At 35.7% G+C, this 22543-nt stretch overlaps 1 protein-coding gene across 1 annotated transcript in view; it reads left to right on the top strand.

Annotated features, from left to right (window-relative positions):
* Positions 1 to 22543, top strand: part of CRIM1 (cysteine rich transmembrane BMP regulator 1) — a 243076-nt gene that overhangs the window by 181136 nt on the left and 39397 nt on the right. The window contains exons 8-11 of the mRNA XM_044663657.1: positions 1507 to 1635; positions 14825 to 14981; positions 18457 to 18578; positions 21244 to 21459. Of these exons, the coding sequence (XP_044519592.1) occupies positions 1507 to 1635; positions 14825 to 14981; positions 18457 to 18578; positions 21244 to 21459 (624 nt within the window). The remainder of the gene's footprint in view (positions 1 to 1506; positions 1636 to 14824; positions 14982 to 18456; positions 18579 to 21243; positions 21460 to 22543) is intronic.

Raw genomic sequence — 22543 nt, 5'->3', positions numbered from 1 at the left:
GCTTAAATCTGGCCATCAACTCTTTGTGAGGTTTCCAGCTATCCATCAGCTATCCTATCTTGTACTTTGGTCCAAGGAGACAAGTTAAAAAAATTAAACACAGGAAAGTTTACCTAAAAATACAAGGTATTGCTCAAAATATGCATGTTGTATTAAAAACAAAGATTGTGTACTCTACAAATATTTTTACTAGTAGAACACAGATGAATTCATTATTGTATTTCTCCATGGTCAATTACTACCTGAAAAGACTTAGTAAGTCTGCCACATTTGAAAACTGAATTTTAAAAACTCACAAATCTAGTTATTCCAACAATAAAAGGTAAAATTCTATGAGCTTCTTAACATTTTATTTTGATTCCCCTTCCATATCACAGTAGATGAACTTGAGAAGACATTATAGACTAATGGTTACTGTGTTTCTTTGAGTGTCGGAAACTGGTCTGTTCTATTTTCATGCCAGCTACTGAGTTGCTGTGTAAATTTAGATACGTCATTTATGTTCTCTGAACTTCATGTTTCCTCTCTGTTAAAAAAAAAAAAGGTACATACAGACATTCTGTACTTGGCTTCCTCAGAGCTATGTTATAAGGAATAACTTGCCATGTATAAAGTGTACTCTGGCACTTTTTAAGGGAAAAGAAATTGCATAAATAAAATGTTTTAATATTATCATTTCCCCTTGTCTCCTTGAGGACACTTTAGAACCAGAGATGATAGGAATTTCCCTTTTAACTAAATTAAATATTTTGATTGATATTTTCTACCTAGCCGGAGCCACTTAACCCTTAGCATGTCTTTTAAGGCATAGCATTAATTTTTGTCACATTCCTGCCATGAATCTTTTCACAGCACCTGAAGGTTCTCCTGCTTCCTTCCAATGTGAGAATGGGTGTTTTCTCTTCTTCCCAAAACCTCTATAATATAGCGTCACACTCACTTGAACTCTGAGCACCATAAACACTTAACCAATGTAATGTTAATTGTGTATAGAAATATGGTTTAAAGAAAAAGAAAGGCAGATGGATATATTATTGGAGCTTCAAAAATACCCTACTGAAATACATAGCCACTGTTTGAGTGCCAGGGAAGTTGCTATGGAGGATGATGGAATAATTGATAGTAGATATCATCTTCTCTCCAGTCTTTCCCACCACCCCCAAAAAAGTTCACCTAACAGTGGGAAGAAGAAGCAGATAAATGACATTTTGATCTTTCTTGTCCACTTTTTGTGATTACTTCTACAGTCTAAGTTTCCTGTAGAGGGGGAGAAAGAAAACATAAACAATCTCAAATATTAGTACTATTCTAGCCCAGGTTCCTCTTCTCTTCAAAAAGACCACATTACTAGGCTCAAATAAACTTTCTGAAAACCCTAGATAGGAAAGTTTGGGATTTTCCTTAGGCCACTTTGTCATATTTCTTAGCCTGCTGTTTCAGAGTTAAATGTTATTATATCAGGCACTTTTATGTCTCAAGGATTTATTTCTTATATTTTATTCTTAGAACCATCATACATCACAGTTGATCCGCCTGCTTGTGGGGCCTTATCTAACTGTACTCTGACAGAAAAGGATTGCATTTACGGTTTCAAACTTGATCACAATGGCTGCCGAATCTGTCAGTGCAAGAACAGTGAGTATGCAGAAAACTATGTATTTCTCAAGCCTAAAATGATTTTGTCAAAGCATATTACATGACTTAATCTCTTCCTCAGTGTTGTTCATGACATTCCCTTGACAACGCCCAAATAGAAAAATGTCTTCCTAATCTACATGAATAAATATACACTGGCTTGTTAAAAGAAAATGTACTTGGTTAGTCTATTAATGGCCATTCATAGGATTTCTAAAGCCAAAAAAGAATCAGTCATACAATGAATGATCTTCTACATCTTACCCTGTGCATAACTCTTCTCTATTATTTCTCTCAGATATATCTGCCTAGGTTTTCTCTGAATACTCCCAGTGACATAGTGACATACCTCACTCCACTTTTGAAAGTTCTTATTATTTAAAATTTTTTCTTTAATCAAAATCCAATTTTCTCTAATTTCCACATATTATTTCTAGTTGTCCCCTATTAGAATTTACTTTTCCACACAATGGCTTTTTCCTCATTTAAAAATAACTCACACTCCTCACCACCACCAAAGTTTTCTCTTCTTCAGACTCAGCATTTATACAGAGCTCAATTGTTCTTTATTGTATATGGTTCCAAGTCTGCCATTGTGATGGCTCGTTCGCATACATACTAATCTGCCGGTCTTCTTCATGGCATCCAGTACCGAATGCAGTGCCCAGATATAGTCAGAGCAGTACAAAGTACAGGGGAACCATAAGCTTTCTTGATAAGATTTACCAACCCAATTTTTATGACTGTCTAAGATTATATGAATTATTAGCAGCTGCATCACACTATTAGTCTCATAATGAAACTGTAGTCAGCTAAAACCCCTAGATATTTTTCACATGAACTTCTGCCAAAACACAGATTTTCCTTAGTCAGATATCAAAAAAATGAGGATTTTTTTGTAACATAAATGCAGAGCTTTACATTTGTCTCTTAAGTGGAATCTTGTTTACTTTAGCCCATCCTTCCAGCATGTTAAGATCTTTGTAAATCTTGATTCTGTCGTCATTTCAGCTACTCCCCTTAAATGTATCCTCTGAAAAATTTGATAAACATTCCTTAATTGTGTTCATTCACATCATTTATGAGCTATTTGATATGCCCTATGACATGTCAGTAAAAACTTCTCTCCAAATTTTCATTAATCCATTCCTCATGCCTGGGTTAGAGTTGTTCCATCAGCTATGCACCCACCTAGTAGTATCATCAAAGAGCCAGTTTAATCTTTCCATCTCATCCATAAGAAAAGATTTTATTAGAAACAGCTAGGTAGTTCAGTGGATAGAGCTCCAGAACTGGAGTTGGGAAGTCCTGCATTCAAATCTGCTGTGTGACCCTAGGCAAGTCACTTAACCTCCATTGCCTAGCCCTTATCCTTCTGTCTTGTAATTGTTACTAAGACAAAAAAAGTAAGGGTTTTAAAAAATAAAATAAGTAATAGATTTTGTCATATTCCTTAACGAAATCAAGGTATACTATACCTATATTATTTTTCTGACCTGTTTACACTATACAAAGAGAAACTTGGCCTATTTTGGCCTATTCATTTTTGAATAAATCAGTATTGGTCCCTGGTAATCACTGATTTATTTTTGAAGTGCTGAATCTTTTTGGATATTTCATCAACATCAGTGATCTATAAGTTTATAGAATCAACCATTTCCCCCTTTTGTTCATCTTAGGGAAATATCTTTGAGTCTTTGGTCTTCTGACATTTTCCCTTTCTCCATGACTTCTCAAAGATTGTGGAAATAGGTTCAATGATCACTTTTAAGTTATTTTAACACTCTGGAATGCAATTCAACTTGTCCTGGAGATTTAAAGCTATTTTAAAGAGACTAAATTACTTTCTTTCCACCCCCTATTGTTACTTGTTAACCATATTTGGTTGGCTTTTCTAACTTTGAATATCATTAATGGGGAGATGTTGGAAGCAGCCCAGAAGTTGAGCAGTTCTGGGCTGCTTCCATCATCTCCCCAATCACCTCTTCACCATTTTTTTCACCCTAGATCACAAACATAAAAACTGTGTACTTCAACATCCAGGCATAACTTTTTAAAAAACAAAGTCCTCCGTGCTCTCCTTAATCATTTGACATGAAGGTCAGCTTACTCTTGTCTTTAGACTTACTGGCAGCTTTCTGACAATCCCATGCTACCTTTTGTATTAGTCAGTCCAATTCAACAAACATTTATTGATATTTCATTTTAATATACCATGCTCCAAGCACCAGGGAGGGTACAAAGACAAGTATCACAGTCCCTGCTTCAAGTAATTGACAATATTCTAGTGGAGATAAAACATCTATACAAATAACTCATTATGTGCCTTATAACTTACATATGTGCTTTAAAACTATATTACATTATAATTATATGATATATAACTGTTAAATATATACTAAATTAAATACTTCTAACTATAATATGTATTCTAGAATATTCATAGGACAGGTTCAACCAGTGAGTATATAGACCGTAGGTACATAACTCCCCATATTTTGCACATATTTTTCAGTTAAGGATCATTGGTTTTCTTAGTTAGATCTCTCTTTATCTTTTCTAAGTAGGCATTATTTACAGTTATATTGTGAAATTTTTTTTTCATTTTGCATTCCTCTTTATCCATGTTTTCTTTTAGAGTATCTGTGGTATTATATTTGTCTGATCTTAAACTTAAATTTTAGTTATAATGTTGCTTCCCTCACTTCCACATTACCAATAGGTTCTTCCCTCTTGATTGGATTGAAGTGTAAAATAGTAGTTCCCTTTATTACTTCTTATGCTGTAGAAAAGAATTATCAACAAAACAAGTTAAGAGCGTATCAGATTCTCTACTTCTTATAGAATGATATTTCAGGTGACATTTAGAACACTGAAGTCCTCCATTCCTACTATACCTCTCTGTGTGTCAGTTTTATAGTCTTTATTAGCGTCTATTTATTAACTAATCATTGTCCCTGCCCTTGCTCTGGCTATTGGTCTATCACATATACTAAAATGCTTTTTATAATACTTCTGGTTTTCTCTTTTAATTCGTGTACAAATTCTTTACACTGAGCTCGAGTCAACATTTTTCAATGTTTTGCAGAGTAAATGGTAATCACCTCCGCTGGGCTAGCAGCCAGTGGATACCCAAGGTCTTTCCATGCCTTGGGGGACAGATTAGCTGATTTAACTTGTTCCACATATAAAGATGCATATATATCAACACCGACAGTAAATGTTTATCAGGTGCAAACTGGCACTGTTATAGAAGTTTCTGCTTTATATGGGATGCTTGTTTAGTATAGGTCATAATATTATAAATCCTTCACATAATGGCAAATAAAAACAAGCAACCAAATAGTGCAGAAAATAAATATAGGAATTCCTCATGATTTACAGCTTTGCATTTTTCATTTTTAGATATTTTCTTTGTGCCCATCAATTTGTCATTGCTTTTGGTTTTATGGCAATGCTAGACTGTTGCCTATGCCATTACAGGGTGAAGAGAGGAAGTCTTTCCTCATTCAGTGAGTTGGATAGAGACATTACAATGCAAAAAAGAGAAAAAAGACAGTTTTTAAAAATAGTGACCCTCCTTGATTAGATATTATTTGGAGCTTACCAGGTATCAAAAGGAGAGATTACCCCCTAATAACAGGCTTTCCCCTGACATAATCAGAAAAATGGAAAGATAATTGAAAAAAGAACTAGCTTTGGAAAGAGGGATTGTCAGCTTTCAGAAGCACACCATGTCTGAACAAATCCCCCTTTGTCTATATTTATGCACAGTACAGCAGATTTGCAGATTTCCCTGTTGGCAGAGATCACTAGAACATATCCCCTATGAAAGCAGAGGGTCTCTTGTACTTGGAACATACATAAGACATCAACATGCATGCCAAGTTTGGGGATAATACAAGAATGCCATGCTCATAGTTAGTCCTGTTGCCTGAAACTTACAGTTCTAGCTTAAGGCAGAGATGTTCAAATGCCATCCAGAAAGGAAAACTATTTCCAAACTGGGTCCCTTGGATCCTTGCTTTAGGCCCAAGTCTTGAAATCTAGCCTTATTTTGACAAGCCTGTCATTGTCCTTACTCCAAGTGTTATTAGAAAGCATTAGCAGTCTATCATACAAAGTAATTTCATTTAACACCCAAGGTCTACACAAGTCATATTCACCTTTCTAATTAGGATTTTTTTTTTGCTATATTCCACTGGGATTTCTTTACTACCACCTTACACTAAACAAAAGAAAGAGGGTAGGGGGAGGAAAAGAGAGGAAAGAAAGAGGAACTTAAGATGGAGAGAGACAGAGACATTAACAGAAACAGAGAGAGCAAAGTGAGATTTCTTAGCTATGTCATCCAGAATTAGAGAAGAAAATAATGCATCCCCATACTTTTCCGGTGGGCATAGGAGATACCACTAGAGTTTACCAAGCAATATTAGAAAACACACACAGGTCAAATGAAAAAATACTGTCTGAGTTCTGGTGTTCTTAATTTTCAAAGAGGTCCAAAATGACATCACTATGCTGGGGTCAGTGTACAATGTGACTAACTGCTTGATTAGATTAATAAATGCTTGAAAACTCTATCACAGCTCAGACATAAATAGCCACCATTTTGGATGGAAATATCTCTAAATTTGTGCATCTCATGTTCCTTTTGTGCTACTGCAATTCTTCTTTGTTCATAGAGCACAGCATCTTCTTTAAGGTGGGCACACCATACTGGTGGTCTGTGCCAATGTCTCTCATTTCTCACAATCAATACCAAAGTTCTCCAGAGAAACCTATAAAGTGTCATTGTATCACTTCTACCTCCATGTGAGAACTTGCCTTGTGTGTGTTCTTTGTAAAATAGTCTTTTAAACAAATACATTTGGCATTTAAACAACATGGCCAATCCATTGGAGTGATACTCGCTGCAGTAGAGTTTGAATGTTTGGCAGTTCAGCATGAGAAAGCATCTAGGGCTCCAGTACCTTATCTTGCAAATGATCTTCAGAATCTTCCTAAGACAATTCAAATGGAAGCAAAGTATTTTTAAGACTCTGTAGTCCCTAGAAACTCTTTCTTCCTTCCTTCTACAACTTCTATGAGTTCCCACTGGCATCAGCAAAAGCAGTTCCCAGTTGCCTTCTTATTCTTCTTCCTCCTATTACTTTGTGCCCTACCATCTTAGAGATCTAACTCAAAATCTTTCATCCACTGCCATATTAGAAGGTAAGCTCTTGGTGTCCAAGAATATTTCTTCATATGTTTTTCTTTCTCCTTCCCTCCTGCTTAAATGTTTGAAAACAACTGATTTCTTTCATAGAATTTTAGAATTAATAGGCCTTTTAAAAGTTATCTCATACAACACATAACCAAAATAGAATCCATAATTATAGCAAAAAAATGGTCATCTATCCACTGCTTGAAGACATTCATGAGGAAACCGTGAATTACCTCCCATATGCCTCTAATTGTTATGAAATCTTTCATGACATCAAGTCTAACTTTTCTTCTTTTAGTCTCCACCCATTGCAAACCTTTGTGTTCTACTTGGCCACATATAAATATGAGTTTTTCATTATTGTTATAAAGTTTGCCATTTAAACTTCCACTTATCACAGTTGTACCATCACAATAGCCCAGATCCTTTTGTAATTAAAGAAAGACTTTAGATATTAGATTTATCTTTGAACACGTGATATATTACATGAAATTCTGAGTTCCCATTTCACTCATGTTTTAAAAAATAGTAACTATCAATTCACAGTCATGCCCCACCACACAGGGTGCTGTTGAACTCATAGAATCAATATATTCATGTGTGAGCTTTGATTTGATTCTCCTTCCTTTTTTGACTGATGAGGTTTCTACATATTTCTCAAATCACGTGAACATTTATACACTGCAGTTTAATCACAGTCATCCCTCTCCACAATGATTTTGCGAGATGGTAAGAAATGCAGGCACACTATTTAAGAGAGTAAGCATCTCTGTCTCTAGAAGAGATTGAGCTGTCACTAGTCATTTGGACTAATTCCAGGAACAATATTTTGCCATTATTCATGCTTTTCCCTTTGATGGAAATGTTCTTGATGGTGCATTAAACCAGGGGTGTGTTCAAAAATGCATTCTAGGTACAGCTGCCTAAATTAGCAGTGAGTCTCAATTCTGAGAAATAGTCATAGACTAGCCATTTCCACAAAATTTAAAAAAATCATCCCCTAGCCCCACACTTAGAGTTGACAAGAGGAAATAGGTGAATACTATTCACCCTAACAGAGGAAGGTAAATAACTCAATAGCATAATTAAAGAGAAGCACCTCTGAGTACTTTTGGCACATGACGTCAAGAACCCTGCTTAACAGTTGAAATCTAACCTTGTAGAAACATGTACTTTAAAAGTATGCAGAAAGTACATTCTGCTTTTTTGTCTGAACATACTCACAGTCCTGTTTATTTGTCTGTTTTTTTACCTTTAACAAATAACATTCTTTTATGAGTTTCAGAGAATTTGAATGCAATGCTGGCTTTCACAGAGCCAGAGAATCCAATATAGAAAAGAAACAATGATAACATGTTCAAGAACATATTTCATAGTGATAGAGTTAGAGTTGGGAGAGACCTTGGAAGCCACTGAGTCCAACTCCCTCATTTTACAAATGATAAAACTGAGGCTGGTAGGGTTTCAGTCACTTTCCCAGAGTCACACTAGTAATTGTCTGCAATAGGATTTGAACTCATGAACTCTAGGTAAAAGAACTCTATTTACTGTACCATTTAGCTGTGTTTAGGGGATCCATAATAGAACTGAAATCACTGAAAAATAGAAAGCAAAAAGTTAAGTAGAAGTTATGGTGCCTTTTCCAACTAGAACATCTGTTACTGCTAGCATCTGAAATTACCTTCTTTCAAAAAATAATGGGGTGCATCTTGGCAGAACGATGCATTGATGTAGGAATTACCTGAGTCTTGTTAAATTGAAAGATGAAAGGAAAAAGCTCAGAATCATCATCACTTCTAAAAATGGGGGACACTCAAATAACTAAACAATGCTGCCCACATGTATCATTTTGCTTCCACCCCGTTTTAATTCTTGATCCCTTTCCACTCTCTTCCCAAATACTGGTTGATGCCGTCATGACAGCTGCTTCATGATATTTCATTAGGACCTTCCTTGAATGAAATCACAGAAAGGCAAAAAATAAATAAAGACACACTTTTAAAGAAAACTAATGTCTCTTATCCATAGAAGACAGCAAACTGACAGTCTCTTTTGAACTAATATCCCGCATGATATTTTCAGATCTTTCGTGCCTTTCCCTTTTCTTACAGTGCTCTCACTAAAATGGAAGGCTACTCTAAGAGACCACTGATGTAATTATTCTGAAATGTTATGAATCTTCCTTTAAACAGATTTCTCCTGAGGTACTCTTAAGCTTTCCAGACTTTGATATGCTCCTCCCCTAGTCTTCTTTGATCTGTTTTAAGATACACTGATTTTTTTTTTCATCCACCTATGTCATTTGCTAAGGTTTTTTTGGCTTATGTTTGATTGAAATTCCATTTCTAATTCTTGAAATATGGACTACTTTCTTGTCTGTTATGTGGGCAATCAAATGAGAATTTTCTCTGTGAGGTAAAAGTTGGGTTTTTGATTCAACTAGAGATTCTTGCATAGTGACTGGAAAAAACTTATAAGATCCAAGTCATGGAAAGCAGGTCAGGTAAGCCATGTCAGGAAAGGTTAAAGACAGATCACTCTACTTGACAATTTCTTTTCTTCAAATTTAACTCCCTTTTTACACTAAAATTACCCTTTTTGGCCTTTTTTTGTGGTCACATTTACAACCATGTAACATTTTGTAGATGACAAAATATTTTTCTCACAACCCTATGAGCCACTAATTAGTTAGCCTTGGTCAGTGAGGCTAAGCCTAACTGACATTTGGTCACCTTTTCTTCAGAAGGATAGCTATCCCCAATAACAACCACCATAATATTTAGCATTGTTATAATGCTTTCTATTTTGCAAAGCACTTTGCAAATATCTCTCGTCCTCACAATTATCCTGGAACACAGTTGCTAGTCTCCATTTTTCATATGGAGAAATTGAGACAGAGGTCACACAGCTATGAAGTATCCAAGGATAGATTTAAAATAAGATTTTCTGACTCCAGATCCAGCACTGTAGCCTCTGAACCACTTGTCTGCCAGTAAATCATTATTATTATTATTACTCATATATATTATTCTTATTTCCCTTTTGGACCAGATATAGTAAGTGTTAGGCCTGATCAAGATAGGGAGTTGTTTTAGGATTTCGATTCCTAGAGTCTCATTTTACCTTTAGGTTGATGATCTGTCCTGATCTCCCAAAAGACCTCAAAGTATTTTCAGTTCATTTTCCTTGTAAGCTAATTCAACTGGATTCTGAGTTAATAAAGCATCTACATTAATTCACATCTTCCCCTTCTTTACTCTTATTTAAATCATCTTAATCTGAGCTGGGAAGAGAGTTTGTGTCTTGAAGTATTGCATTCTTTATCATTCCCACAAGGAAGAGTGGAAGAACGATGACCTTTCAGATTTTATAATTATAAAATTTAAAATGAGCTCTCTGAGATTTTACATTCAGATATGCAAACTAGCAATCAGTTGCTGCACAGAAAGTACATGGGCCTGTGGTTATTCTAAATATATGTGGAAAAAGACTTTTGCTGGTGGGAAAAAGAAATTAGACTATTATGATATATATGCATGTATATCAACTATCCTCCATTTTCTTTTTCTTGGTGAAGGGAAACTCACTATTAAAACATTAAAAACTTATATTGAAAACCTTTATCAAAAAATGACCATCCATTTTGGCTCCTTTGGATTAAGATTAAAAAGTAATTTTTTAAGATGGTAAGACTATTGTAAACATATTTTGTATGGCCAGTACCATTAATAGCCTCCTAAAACAGCTTCATTCCATATTTGTTTTACTGTAAACAGTGTTCCAATTTAATGAAAACTCATCTTTCATGGTGACTACTGCAACCTCCTCCATGAAAACTATTAATTTTTTATGTTTTACATGAACATCTTGGCTTTAGGTAAAGGTGACTTTTTGATCAGCAGTACTTTTTTAAGAATATAAGGCAAAGCAGTACCAGATATTAAACTGTACTATAAAGCAGCAGTCATCAAAACAGTGTGGTACTGGCTAAGAGACAGAGAGGAGGATCAATGGAATAGACTTGGGGTAAATGACATCAGCAAGACAGTGTATGATAAACCCAAAGAGCCCAACTTTTGGGACATGAATCCACGATTTGACAAAAACTGCTGGGAAATTTGGAAAACAATATGGGAGAGATTAGGTTTAGATCAACATCTCACACCCTACACCAAGATAAATTCAGAATGGGTGAACGACTTGAATATAAAGAGGGAAACTATAAATAAGTTAAGTGAACACAGAATAGTATACTTGTCAGATCTCTGGGAAAGGAAAGACTTTAAAACCAAGCAAGAGTTAGAGAAAATTACAAAATGTAAATTAAATAGTTTTGATTATATTAAACTAAAAAGGTTTTGTACAAACAAAAACAATGTAGTCAAAATCAGGAGGGAAACAACAAATTGGGAAAAAATCTTTATAACGAAAAACTCAGACAGGGGTCTAATTACTCAAATATACAAGGAGTTAAATCAATTGTATAAAAAATCAAGCCATTCCCCAATTGATAAATGGGCAAGAGACATGAATAGGCAATTTTCAGGTAAAGAAATCAAAAGTATCAATAAGTACATGAGAAAGTGTTCCAAATCTCTAATAATTAGAGAAATGCAAATCAAAACAACTCTGAGGTATCACCTCACACCTAGCAGATTGGCTAAAATGAAAGAAGGGGAGAGTAATGAATGTTGGAGAGGATGTGGCAAAATTGGGACATTAATGCATTGCTGGTGGAGTTGCGAAATGATCCAGACATTCTGGCTGGCAATTTGGAATCATGCTCAAAGGGCTATAAAAGAATGCCTGCCCTTTGATCCAGCCATACCATTATTGGGTTTGTACCCCAAAGAGATCATAGATAAACAGACTTGTACGAAAATATTTATAGCTGCGCTTTTTGTGGTGGCAACAAACTGGAAAAGGAGGGTATGTCCTTCAATTGGGGAATGGCTGAACAAACTGTGGTATATGTGCGTGATGGAATACTATTGTGCTAAAAGGAATAATAAACTGGAGGAGTTCCAGGCAAACTGGAGAGACCTCCGGAAACAGATGCAGAGCGAAAGGAGTAGAGCCAGAAGAACATTGTACACAGAGACTGATATACTGTGGTAAAATTGAATGTAATGGACCTCTGTACTGTCAGCAATGCAATGACCCAGGACAGCCCTGAGGGATTTATGGTAAAGATGCTACCCACATTCAGAGGAAGGACTGCAGGAGAGGAAACATATAAGAAAAGCAACTGCTTGAGCGTATGGGTCGGGGTGGACATGATTGGGGATGTGGACTCGAAATTACCACACCAATGCAACTACCAACAATTTGGAAATAGGTCTTGATCAAGGACACATGACAAAACCAGTGGAAATGTGCGTTGGCCATGGGTGGGCGGAGTGCGGGGGGTGAAGGGGAAAGTAGGAGCATGAATCATGTAACCATGTTAAAAATGATTATTAATAAATGTTAAAAAAAAGATATAATCTCACACATATCATATTGGATAAAATAATAAAAAGGGCAAAATGACAAAAAAAAGAATATAAGGCAAGGAGCTTATAAACAAATAATATATGTAAGTTGAAGGCAATCACTAGATGTTATCATGGCAGATAGTACCAATAATAGTAAAGATTATGTCAAAAATCTCCAAATTGACTTTTCTTATGAAGAAGGTAATTTTTAAAAAATAGACGATTAAATCATTGGTCAGTAAATAGTTGGTGCTCAATCCATAGCTGAAAAAGAACTCTGTACTATGCTTCAAAAAAAGAATCATCCTGTCTCTACTTGTAGACTTCTAGGGAGGGGAAACCCACTATCTCTAATGCATTTTTTTTCATTAATTCTAAGTGTTGTTAGTTCTAAGTAGAAAGTGCCCCTTTCCAGCTTCTACCAGTCGTTCTTAGTTCTCCTTTTTGAGACAGATAGAATAAAATTGGGTTTGTTTTTTCTCACCCAAGTGGTAGCCCTTCAGTTATTAAAAAATAAACTATCGTTTCCTTGAAAATCTCTTCTCCATGTTAAAACGTCCTCAGTTCCTTAAGTTAGTCCTCTTTTGGCATGACTTCAGGCTCTTTATTACCATCTAACTTATTAATTTATTTTCTGAAATGTTTTGTCCGGAATCAAACAATCAATAACTATTATTGACTAAAGACAAAAATGAAATGAATCATTGCCCTCAAAGGAGCACTCTTTCAGGAGAGACAATAGCTATACATATAAATATATATCAAATAAACAGAAGGACTCCAGAACACCATGCTGTATATGCAATCCTCATCTCCCCAAATTTCTGAAAGTGATTATTTTAACACAATGGCTAGACATATTGATCCATATACATTTCTTTTTTTAAAAAACTCTTTCTGTCTTAGGATCAGCTCTAAGACAGAAGGGTAAGAGCTAGACCGGTGATGGCAGACCTATGACATGTGTGTCAGCACTGACACGAGTAGCCATTTTCAATGACATACAGCTGCTTGTAACTATATACAGAGAAGTTTGGGGCCACATGCCAAGGATGAAACATTTGCTGTAGTATAGTGTAGACACTGTGCACTATAGATGACAATTCTACCTATATTAATTTACCTATTTTGGTTTATTAAATACAGTTATATATTACAATTATACATTTTTATTATTTAAACTATAAATATCGTGAAATTATGTTTTTTTCTTGAAGTGACACACCACCCAAGTTATGCTCAGTTTTTTGGCAAATTTTGACACACCAAGCTCAAAAGGTAACCCATCACTGGGCTAGGCAAACAGAGTTAAATAACTTACCATAGTTAGAAATCATCAGAGGCTAGATTTGAACCCAGGTCTTCCCAACTCTAAACCTGGCATTCTATCACATTGTGTCATTTAGCTGCCCCATCCATCTAAGTTTCATTTTGTTAGATTCAGGTTAGTGTTCTAGCATGTCATTATCTATATCCCCTTCAGCTTTACCTAGTCTGCATATTTATTAAGCATGACACCTATTCCTTTATCCTAGAGATTAATTAAAAATAATTGATGGCACAAAGCCAAGCACAAATCCCTCAGCTTTAAGTAGACATTTTCATTAAAGGCCATTTATTTAATTCAGCCTTACAATCAGTTCTGAATCCACTGATTTGTATTATCATTGAAATCCATGTAAACTAGCTTATCAAGTGTCTTAAAAGGAAATGAGGTTAATACAAAATGATCTCTTCTTGAAGCCAAGCTAACTCTTTGAAGGTAAACTTCCTTTTCGAAGAACCATTCACTAAGTAGTCCTTCAATGACACTTTCTAGAATTTTGCCAGGAATTGAAGTCAAGTTCATTAGCCTAGAATTTACAGACTCAATTCTCTTCCCTTTTTTGTTTTGGAAGATCAGAGCATTTATTTATATCTAGGCCTGTGATGTTTCTTCTATTTTCTATACTCTCACAAAGATCATTGATGATAGCTTAAAATCTTTGATCTAATCTGATTGAATTACAAACAAATAATTCTTAGGATCTCACAATGGCCAAGTTTTTTTTTAATGAAGAAAAAGGGGTTTGCTTTTATTTACAAAGAAAGAAAATTGATATAGAAAAAACATTCCATTTCACTAGTATCTTAAATAACATTTGCCAGCCTACTTACTGAGTACCAGACCCAAGTATACTTTGGGAAGAGTGCCAGAAGGGTTCGAGGAAGCTATCTTCTATTAAAAAAAAAGATAAAAAATAAGTGCCTCAGATTAAAACCTGGACTTTGCCTTATAAAATAAGTACTACAGTAGTGAGTCACATATGCATAAAGTGGAATGATCTGGAATCTTTCCAACCCTTTCCATATAATGAGATATTTAAAATGCATAGAATCAAACAGATCAATTCATGGAAATTTTAATTCTTGGAATTTTAAAAGGAATTTGGTAGACATTTCAGTTTGTTCTTGTATCTATCATTATCATCTTTAGAAAATTATGCTTTTCATGTATTCTTCACAGGGGAGGAGATGTGCACCAGCCTCTTACAAGGATGCACCTTGGATTGTCCTTTTGGTTTCCAAACTGATGCCCAGAACTGCGAGATATGCCAGTGCCGCCCTCGGCCCAAGAAATGCAAGCCTGTGATATGTGACAAGTATTGTCCATTTGGATACCTGTACGTATTTCAATTCAGAAAACCTGATTATTATTACCTAAATCTGTCAAACTTTCAAATTCTATTGACCTTAATTATCTCATGTGTGACTATGAGGAAAACTAATGTTGTAAGGAGAAAAAAAAAAGCATAACCTCATTTTGTTCTTTTTATACTATTTAAAATTTTTTTAATTTAAGATTATAATTCCCAAATAGTTCATCTAACAGCAGTAGCTAAGTTTTCTTTATTTCGTTTCTTTTCTGGATATCGTTCCTGAGTCTTGTTAATAACATTTAGACTCTATGCCATGGGATTACCTAATAGCTTATGTCTCCTTTATAACAAATATGTATCATAGGATTTACAGTGGGAAGTGATCTGATTAATCCACCATATTTTACAGATGTGGAAATTGAAACCTAAAGTGACAATGCTGTCTGTCATCATAAAGGCAGTAACTGGCAGAACCAAAACTTGAACTCTCTGCTACCAAATTCATGGCTCTCTCAGAAGCACCTTAGCGACTTCTCACAGACCTCCATTAATAAAATCAGAGACAATTTCCTTATGACAGTTCCATTCAGAAAGCACTTTTTAAGTACCTACTTTGAGATTCCAATTCTAGTTAGGATTCTCACAAGTTTTTATCATCTTCATCATCCGTGTTATGGTAATTTAATCTTTCCCTAAGATGATTTAACAGTCATTTATAAAACTAAGTTATATCTTTCCTGACCCTGATACTTGGAATCTTTACCTTGGTTCTGGTGAGGAAATCATAATTTATTTTCCTGGCAAACAAGTAATCTCAAGGAATTGATTGAAGGCTAAGAGCAGTACTTGCATTTACCTCATATTGAGTTGCATACCATGAGATTCTAGATCATTAGAGGGGGGGAAAGAATTGGAAATACGACATTCATTTCATTAATGATCCCACTAGCTAACAATGAATTTGCATTAAGATAGTGTTTTTAAGTCCTTTATATTTTTATTTTAATATTATTTGCTTTGCTATTTTAACATCTTTCTCATTCTAATTATCTTTTACATTTATGTTTTTATCTCAAAATTGATAGTAAATTCAAGGACCTCTTTCCCTCTTCTTTTACTACCTTTCCAATCTCCAGCCTTCCTCTCTAATCTACCTCTAAGAATTATTATTTAGAGAAAATGAAAAATTCATTTTAATTCAACATTGAATAATGATTATAAAAACTTTCATTTTTATACTACTTTATAACTTTTCTTTCTCCAAACCTTTATTTCCTCATAAATTGAATGAGAAGATCAGATTAGCTGATATTTGAGGTCCCTTCCAACTCTAATATTCTTTGATTATAATTTCAATTTGATAAATTACATTTTTAGATACCCTCCTTAGAAACCAGTGTGGCGATGCATGCCTGCCATCCTTCATGCTAGAGGAGCCGAGGCTGGTGGATCACCAGAGCTCAGGAGTTCTTAACTTCAGTGGACTAAGCGAGTTAAATGTCTGCATTAAGTCTGGCACCAATATGTTGAGCTCATGGGATCAGAAGCCACCAGGTTGCCTAAGGAGGAGTAAAATGTCCCACATAAGAAACAGAACAGGTTTCATGCCAATTTTATATTGGGATTAGGCCTATGAGTGGCTGCTATACTTTTAGCCTGGGCTAGATAGAGAGACCCGATAGGAAAGGTCTGGCTAGAACTTAGATCTAGGGACTGAAGATGAGGTCAGCCATAAATGCCCCCTTGTCAATATCCATAGGGTTCCCAGGACAGCAAACATTCAGTCAATACTCCTGGGATGCAAGAACAAAGAACTCAGTGTCTTGAAGGCCCTCAGGATTGGCCAATGAAAACAAACTCGGATAATTCATTTTTAACACATTCACAATGCCAAGTCAACCTTCCAGTTTCATTTCCAAGTTCTCTTAGAATTCGTCTCTGATTATAGCAAGAAGAGTGGTACATTTTCCTCAAGCTATATTCTTCTAACAACAATTTGACTAAGAGGAGAAAGGGAAGAGAAATATTTGGATTTAAGCATTCTTTATTGTGGCTGCTATCGTAATCATATATGATGTTTATATAGCACTCTAGGTTTTGTAAGGCATTTTACATAGGTTAGCTCATTAACCCCTCAACACCCTGTGAATTAGGCGCCACTCTTACAATTATCTGTATTTTTCAGGTGAGGAAACTAATTCTCAGGGTAGCTAAGTGACTTCTCCATGATTATATAGTTAGTATCAGAGACAGAATTTAGACATAGATTTACTTGATTCATATCTTGCTACTTCATCTGGCATGATGATAAAAAGAAATTTTTTTCATGTTCATTTCTGTCCTGAATTTCTGTCCTCTTGTCCAACCACAGTGAAATCTGTGACTGATGATGTTTACATGCAGAATATATCAGATGTCCTTCTATCAATATAATATGAAGCAAAAGGAGTTTCAAGCAATTTTTCAGGAAAATAATGCCATTCACCTTTCTCATGTTAGAGGAAATACAGATTTCTACATTAGTAATCTTAGATTTTTTTCCCTAAATATATAATTGTAACCACTCAGAATAGTCTAATTTATGTATTCTAATCTAGTCTTTTAGGTAAGCTATGTTGTACAATTGATAGAGTGCTACATCTGCAATCAGGAAGACCTGAATAATCAAATAAAAATAATATTCTTTCCTAAATGCCCTGCCATGAATTCTTGCTTCATAGGGGAGTTCAATAATTAAAGAAAAAAGCTTAAGAAGTCATAAGTCAAGTTGAAATATTAAACATGTACCTGGATGCTGGCTCAGAAAATGCATTTCCAGAGAAATCATGGAATAGTAGAAAAAGCACTAGACTTTAGAATCAGGAAAACCTGGGTTCAAGTCCCACCTATCATATACTAGCTTAGGCATATACTTGTTAGCCTTAGTTTCATTTATAAACTGGAGATAATCATAATTACACTAATTACCTCATAGACTAGTTGTTAAAACAGGGCTTAGTAAATGGTCATAAAATGCTTTATGAATGTGAGCTATTATCATATTTAATATTTTCATTTTCTACTAATATTCATGACAGGTTTTGTTGCTGATATTAAAACTTTCATTAATGTCTTGAATTTCATAGTCTTAGGCTAGGTGAAACATGTGAGGCATTTTAATTACTACAACAATAACAAGCTCTTGGCTTCCTCTGTTCTCAGAAGTAGCAATGAAGAAGGTCCTTAATTATCCATCCTGTTTACACAGTAGTTTACTCATTAGTTTTAAATTGTGGACACAGTTTTCCTAACTAAAAAGATGATCTCAGAAACATAGTCAAGATTTGCCTTGTTTGTAGAATGTAAAACCATGGAAATAAAGTTATAATGACCTTTGCCTTCAGAATGCTTGTGGAGCAATAGTAATATTGCTTCTTTAACCTCTGATTTGAACAGTTGATAATCACTTGAGGTGTTTTAGGTAGTTTTTTGACCTTTTGACAAAATTTCAATTATCTAGGAAGAATAAGCATGGCTGTGACATCTGCCGCTGTAAGAAATGTCCTGAGCACCCATGCAGTAAAATTTGCCCAGTGGGTTTCCAGGTGGACAGTCATGGTTGTCTTATCTGCAAGTGCCGAGGTAAGTGTGAACACATTCCTCTTGTTTTCAAAGCAAACAAGGATTCTTTTTCTTTTTTCAAAAGAACAACAAAAGGGAGAATGTGTTATATTACTAATGAGAAATGTTAAGTGAATTTTTCTTCCACTGAAGTTTAACACTCACTTTCTAGAAGAAAAATCTTAAGTATTCTTTATTTCTGTCTTGGTAATGTCTATCTTCCTTCCAAGGAAGGGATTTAAAATAGTACTTAATTAACAAGCACAGTTGCCAAAATAGTCACTTTTCATAGATTCTCACATTCCACTCTACTCAAAAACTTTTTCTTCATCACCATATATATATAGTCTGTTTAATCAGGGATCAACTTAACTTTGATATTTTCATCAGTGTGGTTACTCCCCTTACTAGCAGAGATTACAACACTTACATTTCTTCTCATTGTGTCCACTTCTTGTTGTCCCATAAATCCTTCATGTCATCCTTACCAATGCTTTCCCTTTGGTTTTCTTGTTTTTGTTTTCTTTAGTATCTTGGGAATACCACTATGCCACTTGAATTGTTCATTTGTTTTAACTCTCATTCTTTTTATATAACCACACCATTTTTTATGGTTCTTAATAAATTCTTAATAAATAATAGATTCTTTTTTTTTTAACCCTTACCTTCCGTCTTGGAGTCAATACTGTGTATTGGCTCCAAGGCAGAAGAGTGGTAAGGGTAGGCAGTGGGGTCAAGTGACTTGCCCAGGGTCACACAGCTGGGAAGTGTCTGAGACCAGATTTGAACCTAGGACCACCCGTCTCTAGGTCTGACTCTCAATTCACTGAGCTACCCAGCTGCCCCCAAATAATAGATTCTTAATAAATTCTGTTATGCCACTCTTGTACTCAGTATGTCATTGGGACTGGGCCATTGCAAGCTTATATCCCCTGTGTCTCCATTTCTACTTACCAGAAGATCTTTGTTTTTACCAACATGGTGAAACATGGGGATTTTCTTCATTAATACAAATACAAATCCCTCTGCACCTTAGTAGATGTTTTCTTGAGTTGCTTTGGCCAAAAGTAAATATCCATTAACTGTTGGCCAGCCTCTAGTGGCTAACTTCTCTTAATTTATTGATGCAGGTCTTTACACTATAGCAGGGGTTGGCAACGTATGGCTCTCGAGCCATATCTGGCTCTTTTGAGGGCCCTCAAAAGAGCCAGATACGGCTCTTTCTGTAGGAGCCATAAAGTCAATTTTTTTTCAGGCGCTGTTACAGGAGGGCACTGTGAGCACTGTACGGCTCTCACGAAATTACATTTTAAAAAATGTGGCGTTTATGGCTCTCAAGGCCAAAAAGGTTGCTGACCCCTGCACTATAGGAACACAATTCGTCCTTAGGCCATTACTGAAAATCTTTCAAGTTCAATAGGACTTACCAAATCTTGAGTTCCACTCAAATAACATATAGGAATCCTAGGTCACCTTCATCTTTCCAACTGCTAATATTTCTAATAAACATTTAATAATCCCCTACTATGTGCTAGGTATTATAATAAGCACTAGGAATACCATTAATAAAAAGAAAGATTCACTGCCTTCAAGGAGCAAAGATTACAATCTAATGAGAGGAAACAACACCCTAAAGAGGGCAGGAGAGACAGAACATGAGGGGATACCCGACATGGGGTTATCTCGTTCCGTGGAGTTGAACCTAGGCAGAGCAGTAAATAAACAAAGTGGAGTTACTCATATTGACAATTAAGTATCAGAATGGGATATCAGTCAACTCTGCTGTGGTTGATGAGTGTCAGGATGTTGGAAATTTTTGGAAATTCTTAGAGGGTGCATATGGAAAATCATTAGACATTCCCATAAAGATGAACTTATAGTTAAAGTAGTTTTTTTTTAACTAAAGAAGTAATTAAATCCACTCATGTAGAAAATAAAAAGCATCTGCTTACTGATATTCCCTTGTCCTCAAGCTCCTCTCCTGAAACTTTTTTCTTCCTAAAAATCAGTAGTTCTTAAGTTTTTAATGTATGGATGCCTTTGTATTCTGGTAAAGCCTATGAACCCCTTTTTGGGAAAAACGTGTTTATATACCAAAAATAGAATGCATAAGATTACAAAAGAAACCTATCATAATAAAATTCACTTATAAAAATAGTAAAAAATCAAGCTCAGTGACCCCAAGCTTAAAACCTCTACTGTAAATGAAATGAGGCTTATTCCCTGTCCCTACACTTATCCAGGAAAATCAGTTTTGTTGTGTTCCTAGGAAATTCATTTTAAGTGACCAGACAATTCACCAAATTGGCTCCTTTAAAAAAAAAAGGTTTTTAAGCTCCCGGAGTTTTAGCTCTCTATGGAAATAAGAATAAATGACCTTCTATAGCTGTATTTCTCTGTGTTTATATACCCAAACATACATGGACCTACACTCACCACCTTTCTTATTTTGCCATGGAAACTGGGAATCCCCAAGGGGGTTTGAAACGTCTCCTCCATCTCTCAACTCTACCTTCCCTCCCTTCAAAGGAGAGTGGGAGAAATTGATCCACAGTTTTTGTTACCAAGGCTTCCCCCCCCAAAAAAAGAATAAGCCATTGATGTTAAATTGATATATTATGCTGACTGCTTCTTCCTCCAACAGAACTGCTTTATTACCTGACTGCTTTCTCACTGTCTTCTACAGAGGCTACTCCTTCAGCATCCATTGGGCCCCCTGTGCAAACAGGCACTTGCCTGTCTATGGATGGTCGACATCATAAAAATGAGGAAAGCTGGCACGATGGGTGCCGGGAATGTTACTGTCATAATGGACGGGAAATGTGTGCCCTAATCACCTGCCCTGTTCCTGCCTGCAATAATCCTACTATCCGGCCAGGGCAGTGCTGCCCATCATGTTCAGGTAAAGCTTGGTTTCTGTGTTGTCCATGAGGAAATAGTGTCTACCTTATCTTTCCTCTTACATTTCTGGAATTATGGATGCACTGCATAGAAATATGTCAGATACCATACAATAGGCACTTATTAAGCACCATCTTGTGCCAACCACTGTGGTAGGTACAAGTAGTACAGAGACAGAAATGATAATAATTCCTGCCTGTAAGAAGCTTATCCTGTTCTAAAGGGTGTAAATACAAAGTGGTTTTCATTTATTGTTTTTGTTTTTTATTTTTCAGCAATAGCAACAACAAATACAATCCAAAAATTAAATGTTTAGCTAAATGCAAAAATCACCTCCAAAGCTATAAATAGTACTATTTGTCATGAACCCCAGCCCATGAAATGTATGGTTAGGGAAAGAGGTTAGCAGTGTGGTGCAACAGCTGGCTATCTAGTATATTACTCAGGAAAGTGGAAGGAAGGAAGGAAGAAAGAAAGGAAGGAAGGAAAGAAAGAAAAAAAGAAAAGAAGGGGGCAGCTGGGTAGCTCAGTGGATTGAGAGCCAGGCCTAGAGATGGGAGGTCCTAGGTTCAAATCCGGCCTCAGACACTTCCCATCTGTGTGACCCTGGGCAAGTCACTTGACCCCCATTGCCTACCCTTACCACTCTTCCACCTATAAGTCAATACACAGAAGTTAAGGGTTTAAAAAAAAAAGAAGAAGCAAAGAAGAAAGGGAGTAGTGAGAAAGGGAAGGAAAGAGGATGGAAGGAAGAAAGGAAGGCAGGCAGGCATTTATTAAATGCTTGCTTTGTGCCAGACACTATGCTAAAAACTAGGAATGCAAATATTAAAAACAAGATAGTCCCAGCTCTCATGGATCTTACATTTTAATAGGGAAACAACTTTACCTGTGTGACCTTGGGTAAATACTCTTTTTGGACTTCATTTCCTCATCTCTCAAATGAGGAGGTTAGAGTTGATGGCCTCAAAAATCCCTTCCAGGTCTAAATCTATGCCCTTCTGAGACCTTCATGATATAAACTGATGCCTGGTTGGAATAAGCAGAGCCATAGGGCAAGTACTAGGCCAACTAGAACAAGTTCA

This window comes from Gracilinanus agilis, chromosome 2, assembly GCF_016433145.1.
Source record: "Gracilinanus agilis isolate LMUSP501 chromosome 2, AgileGrace, whole genome shotgun sequence".
Lineage (NCBI taxonomy): Eukaryota > Metazoa > Chordata > Mammalia > Didelphimorphia > Didelphidae > Gracilinanus > Gracilinanus agilis.
Note: the sequence above shows the minus strand (reverse complement) of the source record. Positions and strands in the feature narration are given on the sequence as shown.